General features: G+C 32.9%; 1 protein-coding gene across 5 annotated transcripts in view; it reads left to right on the top strand.

Moving 5' to 3' along the window:
* Nucleotides 1-12,160, top strand: part of ANKRD17 (ankyrin repeat domain 17) — a 169,544-nt gene that overhangs the window by 125,654 nt on the left and 31,730 nt on the right. For all 5 annotated transcript variants that reach the window (XM_032842277.1, XM_032842334.1, XM_032842481.1 and 2 more), the window contains 6 exons: nt 728-870; nt 1,423-1,636; nt 2,128-2,303; nt 3,476-3,638; nt 5,926-6,021; nt 7,523-7,639. In XM_032842277.1, coding sequence (XP_032698168.1) covers nt 728-870; nt 1,423-1,636; nt 2,128-2,303; nt 3,476-3,638; nt 5,926-6,021; nt 7,523-7,639 — 909 coding nt within the window. The remainder of the gene's footprint in view (nt 1-727; nt 871-1,422; nt 1,637-2,127; nt 2,304-3,475; nt 3,639-5,925; nt 6,022-7,522; nt 7,640-12,160) is intronic.

The raw sequence follows: 12,160 nt of genomic DNA on the forward strand, positions 1-12,160 counted from the left end.
AAATTGCAGCTCTCTACAATTTACTTTGAAATGAAATGTATCAAAAAATGGACAAATAGATATGATAAAGTAAGTGTAGTAGAATATTAATGGTAGAATATAGGTAGTGAGTATGTGTACATTTATTAAACTTTTCTGTATGTTTAAAATTTTTCATAATAAAATGTTAGGAAAAAAATAAGCATTAACTTTATTCCAAGTTTTTAAACATTTAGTTATTGGTTATAAATTAAAAAAAAAATACTTTAAATAGGGGCACCTGGCTGGCTCAGTCAGTAGAGCATGAGACTCTTGATCTCAGGGTTGTAAGTCTGAGGCCCACGTTGGGTGTAGAGATTACTAAAAATTAAAGAATAAAATCTTAAAAATATATCATACAGACCCTTACATATATAAATGAAAAAATCTTATTTTACTGCTATGTGATAGAGTAACAGAAATAGTAATTTTTAAAATGCATTGCACAACAACACACTGAGATCCAGACCTTGCATGAACACACCCTGTCATTTTAACAATTTCAAAATGGATTTTAATTGAGAAGCTAGTTTACTGTTGCTTCTAAGAATTCTTGCTATCATTTGAATCTAATTTTGTGCAAAGGATTAAAAAAGGACTTTCCTGTTTTTTTCTTCTACGATATATCAGAAAAATAAATCAGAAATGGACACCTTGCAAATTGTTTCACCATAAGAAGAAAACACAGCTTTTCCTCTTTTCTTTTCAGGTGGTGGAGCTATTGTTAGCTCGAGGGGCAAACAAAGAGCACAGGAATGTTTCTGATTACACACCTCTAAGCCTGGCTGCTTCTGGTGGCTATGTGAACATTATCAAAATATTACTAAATGCAGGAGCTGAGATTAATTCTAGGCAAGTTTTATTCTCTCTCTATAAGCCCCTTAAGAGTGTTATGATAAGCTATTTGTAGAACACTTATATTTTTAATGCAATATTTAGGAAATGCCTTCATTACAAATTTAGAATCCAAACTGCTGGGAGATTTTTAATTTTATTTAAATACTTAAAACTATTGATATAAACTTGAAAAAACACCACTTACTGTATTTCTAATGGTACTAAAAGTAAGCACAGTTTTCTTAGGAGTTTTTATTAAGAAATTTTATTTTTTTATTAAGAAAGTATATGCTTTAGGATGGAAAATCTATCATAATAATAACTTAATATTTAATAATCACTTTTCAGTCCAAGTCATTATGTTGAATGAGATACAGAAAGTATTCTAGTTCTAAGGTAGTAAAAAATTTCTAATGGAGTCCTGGTCATATCTCACAGATATACTAGGGCTGAGAAAAATTATTTTAAATAATCCTGCAAAACAAAGAATCTTAAATAAATCCTGAAATAGAATTCTATAGAAATTTATATTCTTTACCTTTGTTCTCCCCATACCTCCACCCCCAGAACTGGTAGCAAATTGGGCATTTCTCCTCTGATGTTAGCAGCTATGAATGGGCACACAGCTGCTGTTAAGCTCCTGTTAGACATGGGCTCTGACATAAATGCTCAAATAGAAACCAATCGGAACACTGCCCTTACTTTAGCCTGCTTCCAAGGAAGAACTGAAGTGGTTAGTCTTCTGCTTGATAGAAAAGCAAATGTGGAACACAGAGCTAAGGTAAGAAAAAGTCTGAGATTTATACATGGATTTATTGCTTCAGTATTTAAGGTGTACAGTAGCATTATGCTAATTATAATTTTAGTATTTTCTGGTAACATGTCTTAAATGTATTTAATCAGAAATCATTCTGTGTACTCAAGCATTCTTGAAAATACCTCAGTAATAAATTTTTATAGGTAATAATGACATTAGGGTTATTAGCTAGAAAATACATAGTATCATGAAAGAGAAAAGAGGAAGCATTTATTAGCACCAGTTATGCCAAATGCTTGCATCTTACACAGTTTTTTTTCCACAATAAATTGGCATTATGTAGGATACTGTTCAGTAGATCACACTGTAACTCAGGCTGGTGGTGTCAGTGCTGAAATTTAGTTGTGAATTTTCGCAACAACTATATTATGTTGCTCCCCAGATTGTTCTTTAAACATTTTAGCTCTTTTCAGTCTCTTATGTGGTGGTGGTGTTGTTGTTTTCACTAAATCTAGACTGGCCTCACACCGCTAATGGAAGCTGCCTCTGGTGGATATGCAGAGGTGGGCCGAGTTCTATTGGATAAAGGTGCTGATGTTAATGCCCCTCCAGTACCCTCTTCGAGAGATACAGCTTTAACCATAGCAGCAGATAAAGGGCATTATAAATTCTGTGAGCTTCTCATTGGCAGGTATGATGTTATCATACTCTTCATACATGACTGTGTGTACCAGTGATTACTATTCTGTCTGGTTATATTGTACTATTAAAAAAGCAAATGTGATTACTTCCTCCGGGAACTACAAGTGCATGTTTTATTTTATTTTTAAACCTACTTCTTTTATTTCCCACCTATCCAGAGTTATGTTTCATTGTCTGATTTATTTCAGTATAACCTAAAAATACTTTATTTTCTTCCTGTCTTGGGTGTGTATATACTCTTAAGGCACTATAATAAGCTGTTTGAACATCCAGCTGTTGTCACCCATGTTCACATCTCCCATACAGTTTGAGTTTTCGAAAAAGAGTATCACTTGAAATCTTAAAAGATTAGCAGTAATCTTTAAATTAAAATCTTAAAATTAAAATCTTAAAAATCTTAAGTCTAGCAGTAATCTAAAGTTTATTGTTGATTTCCCCGAAAGTTTTTCATTTGTCTTGTTTGGTTAAATAACAGTGAGGGCTTTTAAGTGGCAGTTGTAGAACTGTTCAAGGTATCAGACAATCCAGGAGAATTTCTGCTTTCAGTCTTTCAGAAGTTGCCTGCCAGTCTTCCATAGATACTTGTCTGCTTAATTGGATTTCCTGCTTTAACAGTCTTAAAGACATTTGCATGGTGTCCTGAGCAATAGTATTTAGTAGTGGCTCTGTCACCTGTTATTCACCTTGCGTCTTACCATGTTGCCCACCGTGTGCTAAACCTGCATGTTATTTTTAGATTCATTCTTTTCCAAAGCCACGTAATACAAATACATGCATACAAGTAACCTGAAATAGATAAAAGTGCCTCGTAGGATACTGTTTGTGTCTCTTGTATACTGTTTATTTAATGTATTGGTTATGCTATTAATAGGAAGTACTTTTATTTTTTACTAAATAAAATTCACATTTTCTCAGGATTGAAACTTGGAATTATTCAGTCATTATTTTTAAGATTAAAAAAGCAATTATTGGTATGTTATTATTTTTTAAATTTGATGATCAGAAATTCTTCATAATTTTGAGAAACATGTATTTTAGTCCCTCAATAATATAAATAATTTTTCACTTTCATAGAATATTTTTCCTAAGTTTATAGTTGATTTTTATTATCTCTGTCATTCCATTTCATTTTAAACAATGACATATGTGTCATTCATTTAGGGGAGCTCACATTGATGTACGTAACAAGAAGGGGAACACTCCATTGTGGCTAGCAGCAAATGGTGGACATCTTGATGTGGTTCAGTTATTGGTGCAAGCAGGTGCAGACGTGGATGCAGCAGACAACCGCAAGATAACTCCTCTTATGGCGGCATTTAGGAAGGTAGAATTCTTTCATCCTCATTCACTTGAATGTTTTTCACTTAGGCTAAAAGGTATATAGTTTAGTGATCACTGAAGACTCTTATTTTAGAATTTAACAGTAGTGACGAACGCGATAAAATACTATGCAAATAAACACTGATGTGTTTCTGTGTTGATGGCAAAACTTGAAAGGTAGATATAGGTATCCCAGAAAAACCTTTAATGTTGATATTGATAAATAAAGCGAAGTAAACTTGTAAAAAGTTGTTCTAAGTAGTATTTTCAAAATCTAGTTGCAAACTTAATCTTTCACAAAATGTAAATCCAATTAAGAGTAATTACTTACGGATGGATGTTTTCTTATAATAGTACAGCAGGGAAAAATTAACTTAAATTGATTTATTTATAATCACTTGCTTTAATTACTAGGGAATTAAATAATGAAATAAATAATGAAAACCTAGCTACCAGTATTTTGAAATGACTGAATATCAAATGAGCTGCATTTAGAAATAGAAATAAATTTTGTGAAAGAGAAATTTTTTTTCTCTTCCTGTAATGCATAGCACAGAGCTGTGTATAATTTCATTTAATGTTTTCGTTGGTCTCTTAAATATAGTTTAAATTTGTTACTGGGAAAACTTGGTTACTATTTTAGAGTTTATAATTTTGAGTTTTATCATTTTGAGACAGGTAGGTAAAATCCCTTGATAGATTGCCAATTATTTGTTGTATTGAAAACTTCTAACATAAAATTGCAAAAAATCATCTTTCTCCTTTTTGTCTTTTAATTCTCTCTGGCTCCTATACTTTATACCACCTCTTCCCTAGGTATTCTAGGCTACCTAGACACTGACTCTGTATGTTTTTTTCCCCACCAGTCAAACTTACGCTTTATCATTGACTATCTACTTCTTCTCCAAGCAAGCTAACATATATGGTTATCAAGTTAATCTTCCTAACTTCTCCACTATGTTAGTATCCTCTTCTAGAGCCTTTTCCTTTTTTGTCATCCTTTGAAATCCAGTCTTAGTTTGTTGTTCAGAGCCACCATAAATCTGGTGCTCTTCAAGTTCATCTCCCATTATGAGTCCCTGATGTGGAGAGTCTTCTCCTTGCTTGGTCTTTTCATTGTTGCTGTCTCTCACATCACCTTTGTTCTCATCTCAGAAATCTCATGTCTTTCCTCATTTTCAGAGTTATTCATTCTTTGGGTATAGTTTAAATCTCCCATTCTGCAGAAACTCTTCCAGTCCTATTTGAGCTCACAGTAAGATACTTAATCTTCTAAAAGTTGTAGAAGTTCTGCCGTCTCTTATTTTTGTCATTCATTTTGACTAAAATTACCTTGTAATTATTACTCTAACATGCATATATCTTATCTTTCCAGATAGACTTAGTTCCTTAAGAACAGTGTTTGTATTCATTCCATTTTTTTTAGTACCTTACCATGTGCAGCTGTAATGGTTGGGATAGTACACTGTACAGAGAGCAGCAGTTGTACTTTTTAAATGTAGAATTTAATTGGGGAGGTAAGATCCACACACAAAGTCAGGTAACTGTGTGAGTGTCCCATATAATTTAAATAATATAGAAGTGTTGGTGAGATATCAAGGAATGATGCGAATGGCATTGAACTATTCATTAAAAGATAGGAATATTTGAAAAAGATAGAAAGGGAGAGATAGAAAAATATACTAAACATGGTCTGTTTAACTGGACTGGCTAATTTGTAGGTGTTGTGTTCAGAGAGTAATAGTGTAGACTGGATAAAGTTAGAGTCTCTTGAGCGCTGGTCTAATGATTTTGAGCTTATTGAACTGTGTTACGGTGAATCTTATAATCATAGCTCATGCTTTAGGAAAGAATATTTTATTCCTTTTACACTTCTAGTATAGTGCTGTACATTGTTTTTATATGAAAGAACAAAATTGTTATTTCTACTCTTTTAACGCTTAAATTAGGATGCTCACTTATGAAGTAGCTAGAAACAAACGAGGTTTTGTTTTTGTCTTTTTCTTTAAGAAAAAAAAACTTTATTCATACTGATTTTTTTTTTTTTAATTCATTGTTGTTTAGAATTTTAGGTCAGGTTATTCTGTACTTGGGAGGGTGGGATGAAGATGAACAGTATAGACTTAACAGAACCAGAGTCTGTCTCTTTTTCATTTACAGTGCAAATAATATCTAATTAAGACTTTATTTTGTGGCACTGATGCCAAAGTAACCTTAGATAAGACAGACTGTAGATATACTGAATCCTCTTAGAATCTGTTTTCAATCTGACATTGGTATCTATTTTTTAGGGTCATGTGAAGGTGGTGCGCTACTTAGTCAAAGAAGTCAATCAGTTTCCATCAGATTCTGAATGTATGAGATACATAGCAACCATCACTGATAAGGTAATACACTGATTAAATTCATCCCACTCTATGAGCTAGCGATCCCATTTGGTTATACATACACACACATATACACACCTATGTGTGTGTCTCCCACTAAGAAAAAAGCCTTAGTCTAAGCAATAATGTGTGGCTTATAGCAGTTTTCATTTATCTAGTATTTGAGAATGAACTTCTCTGTTTCAAAGATACTTCAGATTATTTACTTACCTGAAGAAGCACTAAAACTTTCTCTAATAGAATTTTATTTTTTAATAGTACTTGAACTAATTAAATTTTTATGTAAACACTAAACAGTCTAAAGCAAATATTGTTATTATTCATCATTATTATAATTTATGTATATGTTTATCCAAACTGATAATCTCTTCTGAGAGGAACAAGCCCAGTAGTTTTTTGTTTTGTTTTTTTTTTTTAAATACCTAAACAATAGTCATGGCAAGAAAACTTTTAATGTCTTCAGTATTGGAGTAATTGTCAGCTTAAGAATGAATTAGCTAGAATTTTTGCAGGAAAAGTAGAGAAGGTTAAATAAATCCTGTTAGACGTCTAATTGGGATATTCCCCCTGATGTTTTGACTTGGGGTTTATACTTAGGTTTGAATAAAATCCTAAGACATGCCTCTGAAAATGGAAGAGGTCAATGAACCCAAAAATGTCTTTCTACTACATAATAGTGAGCATTATATTTTCATGGATTTTATTTACATAGCTAATTCATTGTCTTGCCTGCCTCTGCATTCCTCTGTGATAATTAACATTCCTGTTTTGTTGGGGTTTTTTTGTTTTTTTGTTGTTGTTGTTTTTTTTTTTTGGAGGGGTGGGGAGATTAAAAATAAGATGTTACTCTCAATAGGGAAATAGCCCTTTCCTGTTAAGTAGTGTGTTCTAAGAATGAAATCACTGAGAAAAGTATGTAAGTACCCATGTCTGTAATTTCTTTAAGCGTAATTCTTGCACATGAAGTTGTAACAACCAAGCTTAAAGCTTTGAGAACAGTATCTGCCAATAAAGTTCTTTAACATTTTTTAAACCCATTTTCTTTGTTGACATTGACCTTTTCCTTTACCCCATTAGCCAGCTGGCATAAATTACTGCAGCTCTGTTTGCCGTATGATTTGTCCATTTAAATGTTAGGAGTAAATAATTTTAGTTTCCAAAGTACCAGTCAAATGGATATTATTTTGAAGGACAGTAAAGGCTCTTGCGTGTGTATTTTAAAAAAACACATAACAGGGTTCCTGGCTGCCTCAGTCAGTAGAGCATGAGACTTTTGATCCCAGGATCTTGAGTTCGAGCCCCATGTTGGGTGTAGAGATTATAAAGAAATAAACTTAAAAAATGTACACCATTTATATTATTTTATTTGTACCCTTTTTTGCCCTACCACTAATTTTTATTGCTTATGTTCATTCAAGTACCTTAACTATTGTGTTTTCAGGAATCTCTCTAAATGTGAATTGTTTTTTGAGGCTGCAAACATCTTAATTTTTTATTTTAGGAGATGCTGAAGAAGTGTCATCTTTGTATGGAATCAATAGTACAAGCCAAAGATAGACAGGCTGCTGAAGCAAACAAAAATGCCAGCATTTTATTAGAGGAGTTAGACTTGGAAAAGGTAATGGTAACCTTTACATATGAAAAGTTCTTACTTTTCCTCTTTTGCCTTCTGCCTAATTGGTAATCTGTTGTGTTTTGGTTTCATTTCATTTTGTTCCTGCTTTAACCAATGCACATGTTTTTTTTCTCCAAGTTTGGCTCAGTTAGAGGGAATTATGACTACTTTAAAAATCATTAAGGTAACTTTCTTTGTAATCAAATTAACAAAATTTTATTACAGGAGTTGCATTGATCTGCAAGTCAGAAAACCTGACCTCAATAATCAAGTTTAGTTTTATATCAACAAATGATCTCTTAATACCCATCCAAATTGATCTTTCATTGATCCTAGACCTTATAATTTATTGCCAACAAATTTATCAGATGTACCAAATGTATTACCATCACATAACCAACCAGGGCACTGCAACCACTTTGTGGAATGTTTAATGAGTACATTTTTTAAATGGATGATTTGTTTTATACTTTTCTCTTTCAGGCAGAGCATCATTCCCATCTATTTCCACAGGGAGTAAAATACTACAGACAACATTTGGTTTTGCAGTCTTGTAGCTCTCTTTCTCCCCCTTCCTATCAATGAGTCTATATTCTAGAATGTAACACAAATAGTAATCACAGCAGGAAAAGGAGTTGGAATACATATTCTACCATGTTTGATCTTTTATAAAAAGGTTAAAAATGCTGTAAAAAGTTTTTAACTGCTATCAAACTTAAAAGTACTGATTAAATTTATAAAGGCTATATAGTGATAATTTTAACCTTTTTTGACTTGAGTAATTTTTTTTTTACTGTATTTGCTGACTTATGTTAAACTATGAATTTCAACTTACATAAATAAAAAATGAATTCTTTTTAAGATTTTATCCTAATTCAAGTGTGAAGCTACACTTATTTTTTAGAAAATATATTTAATATTGGAGGTTCTTCATTTAAAATAATCTGGTTTAGGGGCACCTGGGTGGCTCAGTGGGTTAAAGCCTCTGCCTTCAGCTCAGGTCATGATCCCAGGGTCCTGGGATGGAGCCCCACATAGGGCTCTCTGCTCAGCAGGGAACCTGATTCCCTTCCTTTCTGTCTGCCTGCCTCTCTGCCTACTTGTGATCTCTGTCTGTCAAATAAATAAATAAAATCTTAAAAAAAAAATCTGGTTTAAATTCTGATCAAACAAATTAGCTTTTTTGGCCATTTTGAAATTTTTAAAAAATATAAGCACATTGAGAGATTGATATTTATAACCATTATAACTATTGCTTTACCTATTTTTATATTGTCTTATCTAATTATTTAAAGCCTACTAAATACCAAGCAATATAGTAGTGCCAAGTGGTATGATAAAATATGTATTATTTTAGTCTTCTCACTAAAAAACATTACTACCTTCCCCTTTCAGATGGAGAAACTTACATCTGTGGGAAGTTAAGTAACTTGCTTAAACTAGAGTAGGGTTTGAACCCAGTTTTTTATTGTTGTTGTTTTGTTTTGATTCCAAATTCCCAGGTTCCCACTCTTTTTTTTTTTAGATTTTATTTATTTATTTAACAGAGAGAGAGAGAGAGGGAGAGAAATCACAAGTAGGCAAAGAGAGAGGGGGAAGCAGGCTTCCTGCTGAGCAGAGAGCCCAGTGTGAGGCTCGATCCCAGGACTCTGAGATCATGACCTGAGCTGAAGGCAGAGGCTTAACCCACTGAGCCACCCAGGCGCCCCTGGGTTCCCACTCTTAACTGAACATAAACTACCTCTTAGTTCTTTCTTCCTAAAGTACTATAATACCCTGTTTTATCATTACTCTCCTATTTTTACATCTTAGAACTCTCCTGACTCTAAGTTGTTTCATGATACTATTTCTTTTTTGCATTTTTATAAATCTGCATCCTTTCTATAGCTGAGACATAGATAACTGTTTTTAAATAAAACTTTTAATTTTTTCATGCCTTGATATTTGTACATTACATTAAATGCACCTAGGAATTTATTGCATACCTATAGATTATAAAGTCAGGAAGCAATTTATAGGAGACATCTTTATGAAGATACCTGTTCTCAATCAACTTCATTTTTTTTTCTTTATTACAATGTGTTCAGTTTAAACTGTGAAATATGCAAAGATAACTAAAGAAAAAACTATGTCACCATTGTAACATTTAACTAAAATTAAAAACCTATTATGGTAACTAAAATCTGCACCTCTACAATTACCTATTAAGCCTTTTAAGAATGTATGTGATCTGCCCACTCATGATACTTCTTACACCTCCCTGATCATATGTATGTATTTTTTTATTACTTTGGTCACTTTGCTCCATCCATACTGACCATCCTCTTTTTGTTCTTACTGTGCCTTCTGCCTTAATTGTCCCTTCATTTGCCTCTTTCTTTAGTCTCCCTTCCACAGACACACTTACTACTCTTCTTCCCTTCTCTGTTTTCACTGTGTAACGTTCTAAATACTGTATTATATTTAGTTATCTTGTTAGACTCTACCACTACAATGCATCTACCACAAAATGGTGCCTGGCATGTCATAGGCGGTCAATAGGTATTTCTTGGGCAAATGAATATTCACACAAACGGATATGGTGTACTTTTTTTTTTTTTTTTTTAAAGAATCCTATGAACACATTAATACTTGCTTTTCCCTCTCTCAGTAATTGATTGATATTGGCAGTTGATAGTGCTTTAACTGTAGAATATACTCCATAGAAAGTTTGTTTCCAGTTTTTTTTGTCACTACAAATAATGTTACAATAAAAATCCTTACACGTATTCCCTTATATTTGGGTGATTTTGTTTTTATAGAATAAGTTTCTTTACTTGGGTCAATATATTTTAAATTTAATACTTCTAGAATATTCTACTATTATCAGCACCACAAGTGTCATTTCCTTAATTCTTTGCAATATTTCTTAACCTTGATGTTCCTGCTTTCAAGAACCTCAGGTTTAAAGCAAACTAAAAGAAACGTCTTTCAAATGTCATTGCATATTTTTCCACACTATTAAAACTCAAAGTGATAAATAATTCTTAACCATAAACTAATTAGATGTAAACTGATTCTTTTTCATGCACAGATAACTTTATAAACAGTTTAAAGGGGGGCAGTGTAGAGATAAAATTCTGTATTACAGAGGAGGTTCTTCTCTCCTGAACTCTAGACCAGTATTTCTATTTGAAAAATTATCAGATTGAGATCTGATAGGGTCTGGTTCATTGTTTTTTACTTATGACTTATATCTGGGAAAATACACTTTTTTGTTGCACCTTTTGAAACACAATGTATTCTGGCTCCACCATATCTGATTTAGGAACATCACCAGAGTTTGTCTTGTCTGGTCTAAGTTGAATGTTCTGTATAGGTAATTTATTGCTTATATAAAAGTAATTACTTGGTCAGCCTTTCTAATTTGAAAATTTGGGTCAATAGGTTTGTAAAAACTGCTGTTGAAAATACTATCCATTATATTTATCAGATTCCCTTATCCTTGTTCAGCAAACATTTATTTACTGAGCATTTATTATGTGGAAGAGCCCTTGCTTTGGAGCATTTTATCTGGTCAGTTAATTGCTTGTTCTCTTAGGACATTAACAACTAACTGTTAGTATCCTTAGTGAATATTATTGGTCTGCATTTTTGATATATTTGTTTCACCCCTCAACTTTATTACCTACTATTTCTTCCCCTACTTTTTTCCTTGTAAACTTGCATTCCTTTTTAGGGAGTGTATAGAGTGTATTTTTAAAAATATTTCTATTAGACATTTTTAGTTGGCTTTTTTTGCCATCACCTGAAGCTTCTAATATGCCTATTCCACAATCTTAATTTTATACATTTCATTCTCTGATCGTCTTTTCAGCTTTACTGCCTCTTGAATTCTCCCTCCAACAATCTGGACAACATTGCCTACCAGTATATTGTAGGATTCATTTGTCCTACCCCCCTACACTGTTCCTTACTCTTTTCTTCTTCTTCTTACCTGTATGTACCCTAGTAACTAAATGTACAGAAAAAAATTCAACCCTGATGATGAATTTCACTTTAAATGGGTGACAATAAATTCTTTAATGCTGCCTATTTATACTGTATTTCCCTAATTTATTTCATTCTCCCACTCATTTAGACCACTGTTACTTTCTTTTATCCTGTGACTTCCAATACATCCTCTCCTTCACCCTCAGTTAACTACCTTGCATTCTACCTCAGTGAGAGAACTGTAGCTTCGGAAGTAAACTGTCAGACTTTCCCCACCCCATCTCCCCACCCACGAATTTCTATCCATATTCTTCCTCCCATTTACTAAGTAAACTTTTTGTAACCAGTCCATCTAGTGAACTAGATCTGGTCTCCCTTACTCAAAAACATTGTGGCAATTTTTTCTTTGTCCTATATCATTTTTCCTCTTCTCTTGGGTCATTCTTATCAGCATATGAGCTTAGTTTCCAAACTTAAAAATCCCCTTGATTCCTCCAACTCCCTTTCCCCAGTTTTCAGCTATAAGCCCATTCCTTTGCTCCTCTTTGCAGC

The sequence above is a fragment of the Lontra canadensis genome, unplaced genomic scaffold (assembly GCF_010015895.1).
Source record: "Lontra canadensis isolate GAN:19392208 unplaced genomic scaffold, GSC_riverotter_1.0 scaffold1, whole genome shotgun sequence".
Classification (NCBI taxonomy): domain Eukaryota; kingdom Metazoa; phylum Chordata; class Mammalia; order Carnivora; family Mustelidae; genus Lontra; species Lontra canadensis.